Here is a 15822-nt window from a genome sequence, read left to right on the forward strand (position 1 = left end):
GAGGTGTGTCCTTCCCTCTCATTCACCGGTCTGCTGTGCAGCGGCGGAAGAGGGCTGGCGAACTCGGGAGCTGGTCCGTCCTGTACCCCTGAGCGGCCCTGCGCCAGTCCCCCGCCGCTACCCGCCCGGCTCTCGCCGTGAGCAGCAGCAGCAGCAGCAGCAGGGTGTGAGCGGACAGCCGGACAGCACCCATGCGCTAGGACCGGAACCATGGAAGATGCAGGGTGAGTTTTGCCTCGCCGCTGTGTCCCTGCGTGCGCCGGGACTGAGACCCCTCTGCCCCTGCCTTCAGCCCCCTCGAATCTGTGCGCTGCCATCGCGTTTGTTTGTTTGTTTTTTTTTGGGGGGGGGGCAGCATTTCTGCCGTCTTCCGCTCCTCGGCGAAGCGCTGCTGTACAGGCATGCAGCAGCAGCAGGTGGGGGAGTACCGGTACCTCCCAACGTTTCGCTCGGACACGTGATGAGGTGTTACCGTGTAGCCGAGCCCAGTGATAACTGTCCCAGGACCACGCACAGCCCCGGTCGGAAACGTACAGCTGGCGACCGCAACTGCTTGCAGTCGACACCTCCTGCCTGACCGGGAGGTGTTGATCTTTTTTTCGACTCTGTGCAAATCCGAAAGAAAGATTTGGATTGTTTACAGGCGGCACGGCAGGATGTCGTGCTCAAGTTTAGTGGCGAGCCCGACCAAACTAGAACGTGTGATTTTTCTTTTTCGCCAGGTGTGCCTGTATATTACCTGTGTTTTGACGCGCAGAATTCTTGGTTAGGAAACGTTAAAAAGGAGTAGATAAGGCACGGTTATTAAAAACGTCAAATTGACTATTTTTCTTACGAGTTACATCGCTTATACATTTTCAATATGGAGATCACGTGAAAAACACGAGCTTCGCTTTTGCTGTTTTAAGAAGGATGAATATTCACGCTATGAGCGCTTGTAACGCCGGTGTTCCTGATGCTTCTCCAGTGTGACATTTCGACAAGGGCTCATGCCAGACCTGAGATCTGTGACCTTTCCGTCTGCAGTACTGGATGAAATTATACAAGGTTTACATTTTTAAAGTTTACTGGGAAACCCTTGCAATTCAGACTTTATTTCTCTTTAAAGCTGGCTGAAAAAACCTATATCCATTATTCCCACATCGCAGAAATGATTGTATACTTTTCCATTGAGAAGAAAATCTTGCCTGTTGTAGTCAAGTGTTCTCTTTCCCCTCTTCATGACGCAAAGGACTCTGGTAGTAGTTCTTCATTTGAAAGCATTTCGGGTATCACATCTGCCCTCTTGCAACAGTACCCATTAAAGCGAATTCACTGGTACCTTTAATTGTGTATGGGACATAAGGAGTCTTGTGATGGACTGGCCTCTGTCCTGCCTTGGACCCGTTGCATGCTGGGATAGGTTCCAGCTTCCCTGCGATCCTGGATTGAATGAGTCTGTTAGAACATGGATGGACGGACATAGGGAGTTTTGTTCTTAACTGAGTAGTTTTTGAGAAAGCTTTGAAACTGAGGTTTTTTTCCCTTCCTCTTCAGTTGCAGCTGTCTTTGCAAAGATACTCCAACTAAGGCAGTAAACATAGGATCAGCCTTTTGTTATTTCATGTACAAATTCCTAAAACCTTAAAGTGGCTTAATTTCCCTTGCATTGAAGTTTGTTAGGCCCTGCTGTGGTCAGTTTGTGAACTCCTGCTGTCTTTGACAATCAGCACTCATTTCAGTCTTGAAAGTTACAATTGAAAGTAGATGAGATACTTTTGTAATAGCTGTGTTGGTGTTTGTTAGCCATTGAGAAGCTTTTTAGAATTTCTGAAGGGGGTACTTAAACCTGGTGTTTTACAGGTGGCAGAGTAGATTGAGTAAGTAAGCTATTGACCTGAATTTACTGTTCATGTCAGGGCCAGGCTGGGTCAAAAGTGAATTCTGCAGTCCACTGTGGGAGTCTTGTATGAGACCATATGACACCATTACTGTCATATGCTTTGGGGTCAGGGTTTGGAACGTAATAAGTACAGTATTGAGTGCGTAGTGGCTCTCCCCTTTGCAATATAGCACTATACAGTCACTATTGGGCTGGGCGGTAAGCATGGGATGGGTCTTGGAACTGTGGATGAACCCAGATGTTTAGCCAGAAGGAATGTCCACCTCTTACCCTTTCTGAGTAGACAATTATGTATGCTTCACTGGGAAACCGGACTCGTGCCAAACAGAAAAAGAAGAAAAAAATTAACTCATTGCAAAACAGGCTGCTCTAAAAGTGCTCTTCACTGATCTGTAATTTTGTTTACTGGTAGTTTAATGTCCAGCAGTAAGGAAATCAGTTGTTAGCGATCGGCAGCGAATAGGAAAAGAAATAATACTGTGATTTAAGGTGGTAATTGTTCAGGAATCTTCATTTGGAAAGAGAAAGAGATTTCTCTTTTGAGTTCTCTAATCTGCGGCTCTGTTTTAAGTCATTCAGCAGAGCGAATATAAGGAGTGATGTGAAAATGAGCAAGATGCAGCACGTGTTTTTCCAGGAGATGGGGGATCTTTTACATTGATCTGCTGGTTATGAGGAAAAAGAGGGCTGTGTTAGGGTCTTAAAGACCTCTGGGGCAATCCTTCTACAAGTAAAATGAGTGACAGCACTTCTGAGATGTCAAACTTTGTCTACAGCAAGACAGGTTGTGTATGTGCTTCAGTCTCAGGGATGAGAATGAAGTTGGATGAATGCGTAAATAACTTTTTTTTGGTTAAAAAATTCAAGTAAAGCATGGAGGATGAGACGGCTTTTTTTGACAGCTTTCTTCTTTTTTTTGTTTTGCACTGTAAGTCCTACAGCTGCAGAAGATTTGATCTTGCAGGCAGTCCAGTCGGGTTGTTGCTAACGGGTGACATAGTTTGAATCACAACCTTTTCTTCCTCCGATAAATAATGTGTGGCAGTTTGGACGTATGCCTGAGTAAACTAACGAGAAGACCAAGGGGAGACAAGTGCAAATTAGCATGAAGTGCTTTGAAAACTGCGGCTCTGTCTCTCCCAGAGAGCCGTGGGAGTGAGGAAGGAGGCGCACAGCCACATGGCTGTAGCCGATGCCTTGGCCTCTTCTGCGCAACAGCTGGATGAGATCCTGTCACCAGTTAGACGGGCCAAATGGCCTCCTCTCGCTTCTCATCTTCCTCTTCTTTGCTGTAGACCACCCCGGTTGTTTTTAGCACGCCTGATTTGTCTACTTGACGGTCGAGTTTTTCACGCCTGGGCTCGTACGGGGGGAGGAGGAGGAAGGACAGGCGGACTCCAGACTTGCAGGCGCTCCTCTGTAACGGGCGGCCGTGCTGCCCTGTCCTGAGGGAGAGGCGCTTCCGTCGCCTGCTGCACCTCAAGCCTGCAAGCCCCCGGGACGCCACAGGGGGCGCCACCTGGGCAGACAGGGCCAATCGGGTGGTGCTGCTTGGGGAACAACCCAGGTCCCGTGACCCAGGCTCGAACCCGTCTCGTCTGCACTCGAATGAACACAATGAGCAGTGGCGGAACTTGGGACAGGCCCCGGTCTTTCAGATAATTCATGCTTCAGTATTTTTGATCTGGTCGATGAGGAAAGCCTCCTGTCCAGGGGTCTCCGGCCTCAGTCCTGCAGGTTCTGTGGAGCACCATGAAATCCCTAATTACACAGGCAGTTTGTTAAACGACGCAAGTAATAGATCGTTTAGGATTAAAATCGAAGTACTTTTAAACCCTCAAGGACCAGAGTTCTCATAATCAAACGGGTTACTTGCTTGATTCATCAAGAGCCGTCTTTAAAAAACAGGTGACCTGTCAGACAGACTGGATTGGGGCGCCTTGGGGCAACCTTGTTGTGAAAGGCGCTATATAAAATAAATTGAATTGAATTTAATTGAATTGAATTGGGGCTCTGCAGTCTCAGGGCTGGAGGCTGGAGGGCCCTGCTTTAGTTCTAAAAAACAACTTGTAACTCATGAGATACGAACGTCTTTGTCTCTGGTAAAGAGAAGTCTTGAGAGGGGATGTAAGCATGCGATTGCTTTGCAAGTAATAAAATGAACGATGGTGTTTTTAATTTTTGTGGTCCTTTAGCCTTAGAGATTGTGGTCCTGGTGAGAAAAACAAACAGTAGTGCAATTAAGGGGTAATATGGATAGTCAGTCAGTTAATCAGTCCAGATTTCTTTGTCAGGTTTGAGTTGGGCAGTTGAGTCTCCTTAACCATTTAATGCACCCATAGAATAAAATCATTTTCTGCATTGTATTTTAAGTTCCAGATTGCAAACCACTCTTGTAGTGGCAAGGGGGAGTGGCTGCTTTACAACCTCAAATTAATGACCGTGGCCAGTCCATTAATTCTGCTTTTGAAGGGGGGCGCTTGCTTGCTTTCCTAACTGCCATGACAGTTCCTCCACTCTGCCCTCCTGGTCAGGAGCCGGAAGTCCAGCCCACAGCCGTCTCTCGAACCCGAGGAAGAACAGCGGGATGCGGGGAGCACCTCCTTCAGCCAAGCCCACATGAAGAGAGCCTTCCAGCTGATGAACGAGCTGCGGAGGTAGGTCTCCCCAGCAGGTGAACGAGCTGCGGAGGCAGGTCTCCCCAGCAGGTGAACGAGCTGCGGAGGCAGGTCTCCCCAGCAGGTGAACGAGCTGCGGAGGCAGGTCTCCCCAACAGGTGAACGAGCTGCGGAGGCAGGTCTCCCCAGCAGGTGAACGAGCTGCGGAGGCAGGTCTCCCCAGCAGGTGAACGAGCTGCGGAGGCGGGTCTCCCCAGCAGGTGAACGAGCTGCGGAGGCGGGTCTCCCCAGCAGGTGAACGAGCTGCGGAGGCAGGTCTCCCCAGCAGGTGAACGAGCTGCGGAGGCAGGTCTCCCCAGCAGGTGAACGAGCTGCGGAGGCGGGTCTCCCCAGCAGGTGAACGAGCTGCGGAGGCGGGTCTCCCCAGCAGGTGAACGAGCTGCGGAGGCAGGTCTCCCCAGCAGGTGAACGAGCTGCGAAGGCAGGTCTCCCCAGCAGGTGAACGAGCTGCGGAGGCAGGTCTCCCCAGCAGGTGAACGAGCTGCGGAGGCGGGTCTCCCCAGCAGGTGAACGAGCTGCGGAGGCGGGTCTCCCCAGCAGGTGAACGAGCTGCGGAGGCGGGTCTCCCCAGCAGGTGAACGAGCTGCGGAGGCGGGTCTCCCCAGCAGGTGAACGAGCTGCGGAGGCGGGTCTCCCCAGCAGGTGAACGAGCTGCGGAGATTGCTGCTGGAAGTGATAGTGGGTAGTGGGACCAGTAGGGAGCGCTCACCCTGCGGCCTGTGCAGGTTCTAGTGCCCCATAACGATATTATATATACATAGTATAGCAATCGGGACACTACACTGTAAAAAAGGTGCCGTCCTTCAGATGTAATGTAAGACCAAGATCCTGACTCTCTGTGGTCATTAAAAATCAGAGGGTGTTTCCCGAAAAGCCTCATGGCCTCCTAATAATCCCCATCTCTGAACTGGCTTCCTCACTCTGCTCTCCTCCCCACTGAGAGCTGGTGTGTGGGGGAGCGGACTGGCGACACTATAGCTGTTGTCGCATCATGCAGGTGAGGGCAGACATTGGTGGTGGTGGAGGGGAGTCCCCATTACCTGTAAAGCACTTTAAGTGGAGTGTCAGGATTATATATTTGATTATGGCAGCACGGGGCACAAGATGTCTTGAGTTTTGGAAGTGGCCTCGTACAGCTGTTTTCTCTGGTCTAACGCTGGTGTCTCCCGCAGTAAGAAGATGCTGTGCGATGTGCTTCTCGCGGCCGAGGGCATCGAGATCCCGGCTCACCGACTGGTGCTGTCAGCCTGCAGCCCCTACTTCTGCGCCATGTTCACAGGTGGGCCATTTCACACGTCCGGCATCCCTTTCCTGAGAGAGAGCAAGGGCTTCAGTGTGGCTCGTGATCCCCATACAAATACGTCAGCATGCCTTGACACAGATATGTGACGCCTCAGAATTATGCAGGCGTCCTTGTTTTCCGGGAAGCACTCGTTAAAGAGGAAGTGTGCGGAGGCAGATCTCTCCAGGTTGGAAAGTGCAGGATTTTGTCTCGGCTGCTTCACAGTATCATCTGAATTCAGCAGGACCCAGACGATTCAGCTGCCCTTCATTCTTTTTCATATCGGGAGTGTCGAAACTCGATTTTTTTCAATTCTATAATGAAAACCTTTGTTTTTTCTAAAGTGCTTCACTGTGACCGGTTTCAACCTGGAGTGTAGCTTGATCACGATGCTTCTGCTGTTCTCCGCAAGTGCCCTGGCGTGGAAGGCGCTATGTAGGCCTTTTTTCATATTGCATTGAACGCTTTCGCAAAGGCCCTGCTATCATGAGATGAACTCGGCCAGCATTTAAGAAAGCATCAGCCTTCCTTGCTGCTACAAGCATCAGGCCTTGCACAATGCAAGCGGAAGACACGGGTGTTTGTGCCAGCTCCGCGTTGTGCTCAGTGTTCTCATTTTGATATGGTGGGCTGTTGTACAAAGCATGGAGCAAAATCTTTACTTGGATGGGTTTGGTTTAGGTTTTTCCACACAGAACCTGATGAAGTAGTGATTAATGGGAGAAGCACAGGCTCTTCGGAGAATCCTGCAGTTTGCATTCCCTTTTCTCCCCAGATCTTAATACTGAACATCCTGGATATCAGCTGCATGTGGCGCACTTTAATCTGGAGCTTTTATCTGCGGAAATGTGGTGGTGCTGCCTCAGGAAATTAACACATGCTAAATATCTCTGTTCTGCTCCTGCTGAAGTGACTGTTTGGCCCCCATCGGCCGTCCTTTTGTCTAAGAAGTGCTGCTCGGCTGTCGCCAACTCATACTGAAGTGTTTTAGCTGAATTACGTCTCCCCACACCACCCCTCTCCACTTCGATCGTGCTTCTGCAGCAGACAGATTGACTCCCTGTTCGGCTTCGAGCAGGCAGGGGGCAGAGATGGCCTCCTGTTTAAATTGGCTCAGTATCACTCGGGCTGTCGACAGAGAGACGCTTGTAAAGAGGATGCCGTTCCCATCGGTGAACCGTACGTGCTCGGGCCTTAGGCCTGGCCCTCCCAGGCATGCGGGGCACCCCAGTTCCGAGAAATGTCCCCACAGCTCACCTTCCTGGCTTTTACTCCGAGAACGTTGTTTTTCCGGGGGCTGCTGGTCCGCGATGAATAAATCCAGCCACGCATTTTGGTCCCAGAACATGTGTATAAAATGCGTCGCAAACCGGTTAATTAAGAAATTAAGTACCACTTTGATCTTCAACAAATCGCCCTTACAGGACCCATCGGCAGGTACCCAGGAATCTTGGGGAGCTGCTGCTCTGGGGGTCCCTGGTGTTTGGCCCCGAGTCTTGCTTATTTTAGCAACTGTACAGAATGCAAACACCGCAAGAAAAAAAGTTAGTCGCAAGTCATTGAAGGAACTTACAGAGCGTCTGGTTAAGTGCTATCGCCGATGTGGTAGTGGGGGTAGCTCAGGTTTCTCCCCTGCCACTGTAATGAATGTGGTTCCGAGGTGAACGCTGGCTCTTGTATTGATAAGGGCACTTGCTGGCGTGAGCCTGCTCCGCAGTTGAGCTCTGTCCCTGCACGCGGTGGCCCTGTGTGTGCTCTCCGTGCTCTGCGCTCCTCGTGCGTGGTGCGCAGCCCGTGTCCTGGAGCTGCAGGGAAGTGACAGCGTGTTTCTTGTGTGTGTGTGTGTGTGTGTGTGTGTGTGTGTGTGTGTGTGTGTGTGTGTGTGTGTGTGTGTGGCTGCAGGGGACATGAGCGAGAGCAAGGCCCAGCGGGTGGAGATCAAGGATGTGGACGGGCAGACCCTCCGGAAGCTGGTGGATTACATCTACACAGCGGAGATCAAGGTGACGGAGGACAACGTGCAGGTAGGGGAGTGCCACACCCTCACCGCCTCGCGGTGACGTCGCTGCTCCACTGTAACACAGCATTTCCTAAATCCAGTCACAGGGGAGGGGTTGACCCAATCCAGGTAGTTTTCGATTTGCTCGTTCTTGATTTGCGTGTACGGCGCTGGACCTGGATGTCTCTCAGCCTCGGATTTGGTTGCTAAATACATCTAGAAATCGTCGTTGTCTGTAACCAATATTTTTTTTGTGTGAAAATCTAAAAATCGGCAAAAATTTAGTTACAAAAAAGTAACTACAATAAAGTGCTGCGTGAAAAAAAATCTTAGAAACAAAATTCCGTGCAAGGGATTTATATATAAAACATTCCATTTTTTTAAAACAACGGTAGTCAATTTTAACATTCAAAAATAAAATGTTGAAATTGTCTACAATGATTTGTTTAAACGTAGTATAAGAAAAAAATATTTGTGATGTTACTTGCAAGACTAAATGGCTTTTGAAGTGCACGGAGTGTAAGGTCAGAAGATAGTTGTGTGGTCCCTGTGTAAATCAACAACTCTCTGTGTTGTGCAGAAAAGCCAATTATTCTCCCATTGCAGTACAGTTTCTTCCATTCGAGGATTTAATATTAAGTGCAGCCTTTTCTCTTTTCTCCGTTCAGAAGGTTGTCTTTGAGTCTGTGCACATCAGAAATGAACAGACTTCGTCAAAAATTGTTCCAAGTAGTTGTCGAATTACAATTCTTAAATCAATTGCTGGGATCGGCTCCGGGCCCCCCGCTATCCTCAATTGAATGAAGTGGATAGAAAAGGGATGGATGATAATTAATTAAAAGTTAGGACTACAACAAAAAAGACTGCATCGCTGGTACAGAGAACAGGAACAGCAGACGTGCTAAGTTCTGTGTTTGATTTTGATTAATTTGATTAGGAGATAATTTAATAATTAATCTGCAAATGATTTTCCTAATCTCTCCCTTCCACGTGAATAATCATAGAGCAATCAGCAGCTCAAAATTTTGCATTTTAAAGCCAATGATTAAAGAAAGGCTTAAGACGGAATAATTTTTCATTTATATCCTGTCTTCTTCTGTCGTCTCAGCTGTTATCTTCAATTTAACGGACCATACGTCACTACAGAGAGCCTTGACGTGGTCCTCTCTGGTCGCTGCATCTTTAATATTGACTAACTTGCCTGTATTTAAGGTTTTCATGATGTGCGTTCCTATCTCTCTTGACTAAGTTGCTGAAGAGCTCCAGTACCATGTGGCAGCGCTAGCTGTGATTCCAGTGTTGTTGGCAGGGCTTTGGCTGTATTGCCAAGGGATGTCTACAGTAATAGCTAATCATTTTCGGAAATCATGTGACGAACCGCATAGGCTCAGGGTGCTGTCCTGTTTTTTTGCGTTTCCCCAAGACTCGGAATCTGGGTCTCAGTTTTCAGGACGGGGAAAAAAATTCTGTTTGCATTCGAGGAATCCAGGGCCTGCTTACAGGAGTTCGGATGAAAAGCTCATAGATTTACTTTTTCAGAGTCGCCACTGGATAAGCGGAAAAAGCGTCGATGTGGAGTTGAGGTGTCGGATTGCAAACAGTGCCGCAGTTTAGCTCGCTTATATACTAGAAAACATCACGCCGCTTTGGTGATGTTTCGCTTAAAAAAAAAAAAAGACATCTGGTGACTTCTCAGGCAGTGCTTTCCTTGTTCCCCACGCTTTCCTATTTTCTCCTTCTCTCTCTCAGGAACAGTGTGTCTGCGGTCACTTTCCCGGGCAGCGAGGGCTGCTCCTTTCCTCCTATTATTCCTGCAGGAAGCAGTCTGCAGGGCTGAGCGCAGGGGGATATCCTCTCCCCTCGTTGCCAGCCTGTTTTCCTGGAGTGGTGTCTGAGGCCGGGCGGGACAGGGGGGAGGAGGAGGGTTTTAAAACCACAGGCTTGAGACGGGCAGCTCGAAGGGCGACAGCGCCGTAGTCGATTAAAGGGAGAGGAGGTAGAATGGTTTTCTCGTCAGAGCTGACTGCTGCTGTTGGGGTGTTCGCCAGAGAACGCTCGCCCCAGATTTCTACTGAAGCCCTGCTCTGAGCGCTGGCTCTCCACTCGGCTTTACTGATCCCCCACGCTCCCCCAGCTCCAGCAGGGACAGACATGCGACTGCCAGAAGTACATCATGCGTTTTCTCTTTGGTTTTGTCCTTTGTTGTCATTATGCTGATCTCAGCATCGAGCACCCCTGACAAAGGTTATAAACACTGGAACACGGGAGCAGACACGTACCTATGGGGCGACATAGGACCTAATGCATAATATCCAGATTGCAGAAAAGATATTTTTACTCTCCGTTCATAGTTTTGGTTTGCTGATCATTGTAGTGCCGCAGTACCCTGTAACTCAACCCAGTGGTGAGGGTCTGAGTTTGTCTCTCCTGCCTTTAATCAGCTGTGTGAGGGTGGTCCCTGTCTTGTTAATGCAGTTGATTGTCTCTAGTGGCAGGGGGGGCATATTGTTTCCATCAGAACTCAGGGGGTTTGAGGTCTTAATTGTAGTTTTTTGATTCACAATTCTTGTAGTAACTTTATATCTATGTTCCAATACCAGAAAAACACATGGTGCAGCCGAGACCTTCATTACATTTTAGGTCACAAACCTGGTGCCTACTGCTCGTCGTTGTTGACATTTATAGCTGGGCTTCGTATCGAATAAACCACAGAGCCCTTCTTTTTGCTTTCTAGTCTTATGGATGCTGCACGGCTCCTCGTGTAGATTTCTCTTGCAGTAAGATGAGATGATGAATAGATGACCGAGCACTCCCCCCAGTTCCACATGGTTTGTGGCGCTGCATCAGGCTCTCCTGGTCGTGTTTGTGTGGGCTGTGCTCAGTCGTGATCACCAAACCCCGCCCATGCCGGCACAGGTGCTCAGTGATGTTCTCCCCTCCCAGGTGCTCTTGCCCGCCGCCAGCCTGCTGCAGCTGATGGACGTGCGCGAGGTGTGCTGTGACTTCCTGCAGGCCCAGCTGCACCCCACCAACTGCCTGGGCATCCGCGCCTTTGCAGACCTGCACACCTGCACCCAGCTGCTGCGCCAGGCCCACACCTACGCAGGTGAGCCACTGGTGGGCTCTGTGTGTCCCCGATGAATAGAAACAGTGGACAATCACTCAAACAGTGGAGTGGGCACTCCATTCCAAGCGCTTTACAGATAATGGGGATCCTCTCCACCACCACCGATGATGTGATGGCAACCATGGTGCACCAGTAAGCTCCCCACACACCAGTTCTCACTGGGGAGGAGAACAGAGTAATGAAGCCAGTTCAGAGATGGGGATTACAATGGGAAATTGGGCCAGGAAACTGGATTAACACCCTTACTCTTTTCGAGAAACAGCCTGGGATTTTTAATGACCATTTCATGTGTAGGGCAGCACCTTTTTATAGTACAGTGTCCCTGTCACTACACATATTTTGGTTCTGGAGTGTGTTGCTTTTGTAAATCTGGATGCCTGCACAGATTTATTCAGTCTTAGCTAACAAGCTTTTAAATGGCAGCACCTGGTATCTATAGTTGTGGTACCAGGTAGTTTTGTGGTTGTGTCACGAGAGGCCTGTTTGACCCTCGTCTGTGTGAGTGTGTGTAACTGAATGGCTATGGACTTGGCTTGTAAGTGTGATGCAGTGCCTCTGTCAAACAGAGCTGCACTTCTCGGAGGTGATGCTGGGAGAGGAGTTCCTGGGCTTGAATCTGCAGCAGGTTTGCAGCCTGATCTCCAGTGACAAGCTGACTGTGTCTTCAGAGGAGAAGGTAGGAGTTTGGCTACCTGCCTTCCCATTCCTGGACTCTCAATTAAGAAGGTGTGCTTGTCTGCGTGCTCTCGAGAGTCTTGAAACCCTCTCAACAGAGTTCATAACCGCTACATACTTGGAGGGAATCTGTGTTCTGTGGCAGCTCTGCTTGCAAGCATGGGCACACAGTACAGCTGTTTAAACAGGATGTTCAGGAAAACACTACCAGGTGGCTCTTCCACAGAGAAAATGCTGCATTAATACGAAAACATGAGCCTTTGGTGACAGTGTGGCACTTTAGTGACAGGCCCCTCTTCCTCTTCTGAATCAGAAACTTTGATTCCCCTCCCTTCTACACTCCTTGGGCTTCGTCTTTTTCTCTCTGTGCTGTTTTTTGTTCTGTTCCATGATGTGACACGTTTATTTATTCGAACCCTCTAAACACTTCCACATTCCCTAAAATGAAATGTTTTTATAATCACTAATAGAAGCACCTTTGTTGGAATAATGTAACTCGAAGCGCTGTGGATAACGAGAGAGACAGGGTGAGTGTGACAGAGAAAAGGTCTCTTGCTGATTGTTCTATAAAGGACTAAAAATCATAGAAAGACAGATGGACTCACAGGCTGTGGAAGAACAGAATTGAGAAAACTAGCTCAAACTTGCCAGAAGAACAGTGGCGAGGAGAGTGGAGCAGAGAAAGGTGAAAGCAAGCAATTAACAGCAAGTCAAACAGACTGAGCATTCTGATTGGCTCACCATGAATCTTACCACCGTGATTGGCTTCTAGTAAGAACGTGTTGAGCCAATCAGAACGCTGGATTGTTTTCCATTGCCATTGTGAATCTCAACCCTGTGTTCTCATGCTGGGGTGCTAACCTTCTCTGCCGGGGCAGGTGTTTGAGGCCATGATTGCATGGATCAAGTATGATAAGGAGACCCGTTTGGAGCACATGCCCAAGATGATGGAGCATGTCCGCCTGCCCTTGTTGCCACGGGATTACCTGGTACAGGTAGAGTGATCTTTACCTTTCTCAAGAGTATACCAAAAGCTCATGACTCTTGAGGTGTTATAGATACATCTGTGTCTTTATTTCCCTTATTGTAAAATATTTTTATATATTCAATACATCATATATATAAATCTTTGGTCTTTGTTTTTTCACTTCATTCTGGTGCACAATTTTTAAAAACAGCTTTGAAAACAGTTTGCTGCAGATTGTACATATCGTTTCTCTTCTGGACCAGACCGTTGATGCCTGCAATGCAGGGCTCAGTCGGGCAATGGCGACTTGAGCGGACTGCAGGAGTGCGCGACATTCTGACCCCATGAAGTTAGTAACGAGAGGAGGCAGTTTGGCCCACAAAATCCGCTGGGGAGCCATTAATCGATCCCAGGATCTCACCCAGCCATTTCTGGAAGGAATCCAGGGTATCGGCTTCAGCTGAACAGCTGGGCAGCTTGTTCCACACTCTCATCACCCCTGATTCTCAAACATCTGCGCATCAGAGCACTCGCTGTTTAAAGTATTCCTATACCGTGTACTATATGTGTTTTTACAGTTGCAGTTTAAATGCATGTTGTGTCCTGCGTGGTGCAGTAACACAGGAGGCTGACCAGGGTTGTTCCCTGTGTGCTGGACACAGCAGACTGCTGTGTCGGCTGTTTTCCTCAGGAACCGGCTGTCAAAATGACATTTTCATGGCGCTGCAACTCGGATTGGATATTTAAACTCGATGAGCTCCTACAGATTTGAATAGGCAGAATCGGGCCTATTTTAAAGGGGTGGAAAACTAGTTTGATCATGAAATTTCTCCTGGTGGTTGGAGGGGCAGAGGATTGTGAGCACGGGAGGAAGTGACCTCCCTGGGCGACGTGACCCCTGGGTGTCCGCTCCGGTGCCGCTCCTCGCGGCATCACGTTGACTTCCGTGGGGGGGCTCGAGCCAGATGTCGTTATTTTTTCTTTGCTCCTCCGGTACCGTGTCCTCTCTGGCCCCGCGCTGGTGACTCGGGCAGATCGTGGAGGAGGAGGCCCTGATCAAGAACAACAACACCTGCAAGGACTTCCTGATCGAGGCCATGAAGTACCACCTGCTGCCTGCCGACCAGCGCCACCTGATGAAGACCGCCAGGACCCGCCCGCGCACCCCTGTCAGCCTGCCCAAGGTACGGCGCCTCGATGGGCAGCACGTGTCGCCCAGGTGGGGGCTGCTCTGCGCCGGCTGGCCAAATCCAGCCCTCCGGGATGAGAGGTTCGACATCACCGCAGCGAGTCGGATGAGTCCCCCCTGCGCGGCCCTGCCGCATGCGAGCGAGGGAGCGGTCTTCCGCCCGGCCCACGTCTACGTGCCGTGACCCTCCTCTGTCCTCTGTGTGTGCCGGCAGGTGATGATCGTGGTGGGGGGCCAGGCGCCCAAGGCCATCCGCAGCGTGGAGTGCTATGACATCCAGGAGGACCGCTGGTACCCAGTGGCCGATCTGCCCACCAGGCGCTGCCGAGCAGGTACCCAGAGCCGGGACAGGGGAAGAGGGAGGCATGCTGGGAATCCGGGCGGGAAATGGCCTCGGTGCCCTCTGTCTCTTCGATTCCAGTGTCGTTGTCTCTTCATCCTCCCGGTTCCAGCCTCCATTTTATAGCAGCAAAGCGATAGGCAAAAGATGAAAATAATTTAAGACTCAAACCATTCCTCGGTGCTCACTGGCAAAGGGACAAGCAGTCCTGCTGTGAAAACTACAGAAAAGCTTCCTCCCTCTCCCAGAGGTGCCTCGTTGTGTTGAATTGCAAAGACGTGCTCTTTTTAAAAATGAAAACGCTTGAACTGAACCCCTTTAGGGTAAAAGCAATTGAAATGCAAGCAAGAACTGCAAAGAAAATGTAAAACTAAAATAAGTAGATTGCATAAGTATTCATCCCTTTGGTATGCAAGCCTTAATCAAACTGAACTATGAGCCTGGGCTTAGAGGTCTGCGGTACACCTGCGGTGCTGCTGTGTTTGTTTTCCTCCTGGTTTTGATGATACTCGCTGTTTCTCTTTCTCTGTCTGCTGTTGCTATCATTTGATTTAAGCCGAGCACAGGTGGCTGGCCCACCCTGCTGGGTACATCCTGTGGAAAGCCACGAGCGCACTGATTGATCCTCTCGCCTCTCTCTCACCAACTAGAAAATAAGAACAACTAGAAAATAAGGTTACAAACGAGAGAAGGCCATTCGGGGCTCTCTAGCCTCTCTGGTACTGAACAGGATCTTATCTAGCTGTTGTGTTTGGAAGAAACCAAAGTATCGGCTTCAACACCCAGAGTAGCTTGTTCCACACTCCCGCCACCCTTTGTGTAAAGACGCATCGCCTATTCCCCGGGTGCTGACGGCTTCTCGTTGCTTGCCCCCCCCCTCTCTCGCCCCGGCTGTCCGTCCCCGAGGCGTGGTGTCCATGGCCGGCTGCGTGTACGCGGTGGGCGGGTTCAACGGGTCCCTGCGGGTGCGGACGGCGGACGCGTACGACGGCGCGAAGGACCAGTGGAGCTCCATCCCCAGCATGCAGGAGCGGCGCAGCACCCTGGGGGCGGCCGTGCTGGGGGAGCTGCTGTACGCCGTGGGGGGGTTTGACGGCAGCACAGGTACCCCGCCTGCGGGCCTGCGCCCTCTCCGCTGCACCCCAGGGCTTCGGCCAGCCTTCCGGCGAGAGGGGCCAGCGTTCGAGAGCGTCAGTGTCATCGGCGCTGTAATGGGTCAAAGGAACAAGTACAGGTTTATTCCCTGCTGACAAGAGAAGAAACACAACGTTTCGGCTGTGGAGCCTTCTTCAGGTGATACTTGGTGTTTCTTTTCTCCTCTGTTCAGCAGAGAATAAACCTGTACTTGTTCCTTTGCAGCCTGCGCCTGCTGACGCAGCTGCCTGCTGGAACTACTGTAACAGATCAGTGCACAACCAGGCCCAGACAGTCTTCCATAGAAAACTTGAATCGTGCTATTCTACCCATCTCAGACTTCCAGAGAGCTGTGGTTTCTAGGGTGGGTTTTTAGGACGCTGTGCAGTGATTTTCTGAAGATGTGTGGTCATGAACCAGAGACTGGCAGTAGGTGCTGACATCGGCCTTTAGGGAGAAAAGCACAGCCTTTAAAAAAACTCGGAACTGTGACGTAGCCAGTCTGTGAGATGGGAGCACATGTCGGAGTCCTTCTTAGCCAAGTTAAAG

General features: G+C 50.0%; 1 protein-coding gene and 1 long non-coding RNA gene across 3 annotated transcripts in view; both read left to right on the forward strand.

Moving 5' to 3' along the window:
• The window catches only part of LOC148650663 (uncharacterized), a 190830-nt gene that overhangs the window by 127461 nt on the left and 47547 nt on the right, over positions 1 to 15822 (forward strand). The gene's annotated exons all lie outside the window — the stretch shown is intronic.
• The window catches only part of klhl3 (kelch-like family member 3), a 23648-nt gene continuing 7826 nt past the window's right edge, over positions 1 to 15822 (forward strand). The window contains exons 1-10 of one of the 2 annotated variants that reach the window (XM_088604696.1): positions 2 to 224; positions 4417 to 4539; positions 5733 to 5839; positions 7745 to 7866; positions 10785 to 10947; positions 11535 to 11644; positions 12522 to 12638; positions 13645 to 13794; positions 14014 to 14131; positions 15046 to 15243. In XM_088604696.1, the coding sequence (XP_088460822.1) occupies positions 211 to 224; positions 4417 to 4539; positions 5733 to 5839; positions 7745 to 7866; positions 10785 to 10947; positions 11535 to 11644; positions 12522 to 12638; positions 13645 to 13794; positions 14014 to 14131; positions 15046 to 15243 (1222 nt within the window). In that variant the 5' untranslated portion in view covers positions 2 to 210. Of the gene's footprint in view, positions 225 to 4416; positions 4540 to 5732; positions 5840 to 7744; positions 7867 to 10784; positions 10948 to 11534; positions 11645 to 12521; positions 12639 to 13644; positions 13795 to 14013; positions 14132 to 15045; positions 15244 to 15822 lie in introns of both variants that reach the window. The other variant, XM_088604697.1, reaches the window with a different exon arrangement.

This window comes from Lepisosteus platostomus, chromosome 13, assembly GCF_059453375.1.
Source record: "Lepisosteus platostomus isolate fLepPlt1 chromosome 13, fLepPlt1.hap1, whole genome shotgun sequence".
Lineage (NCBI taxonomy): Eukaryota > Metazoa > Chordata > Actinopteri > Semionotiformes > Lepisosteidae > Lepisosteus > Lepisosteus platostomus.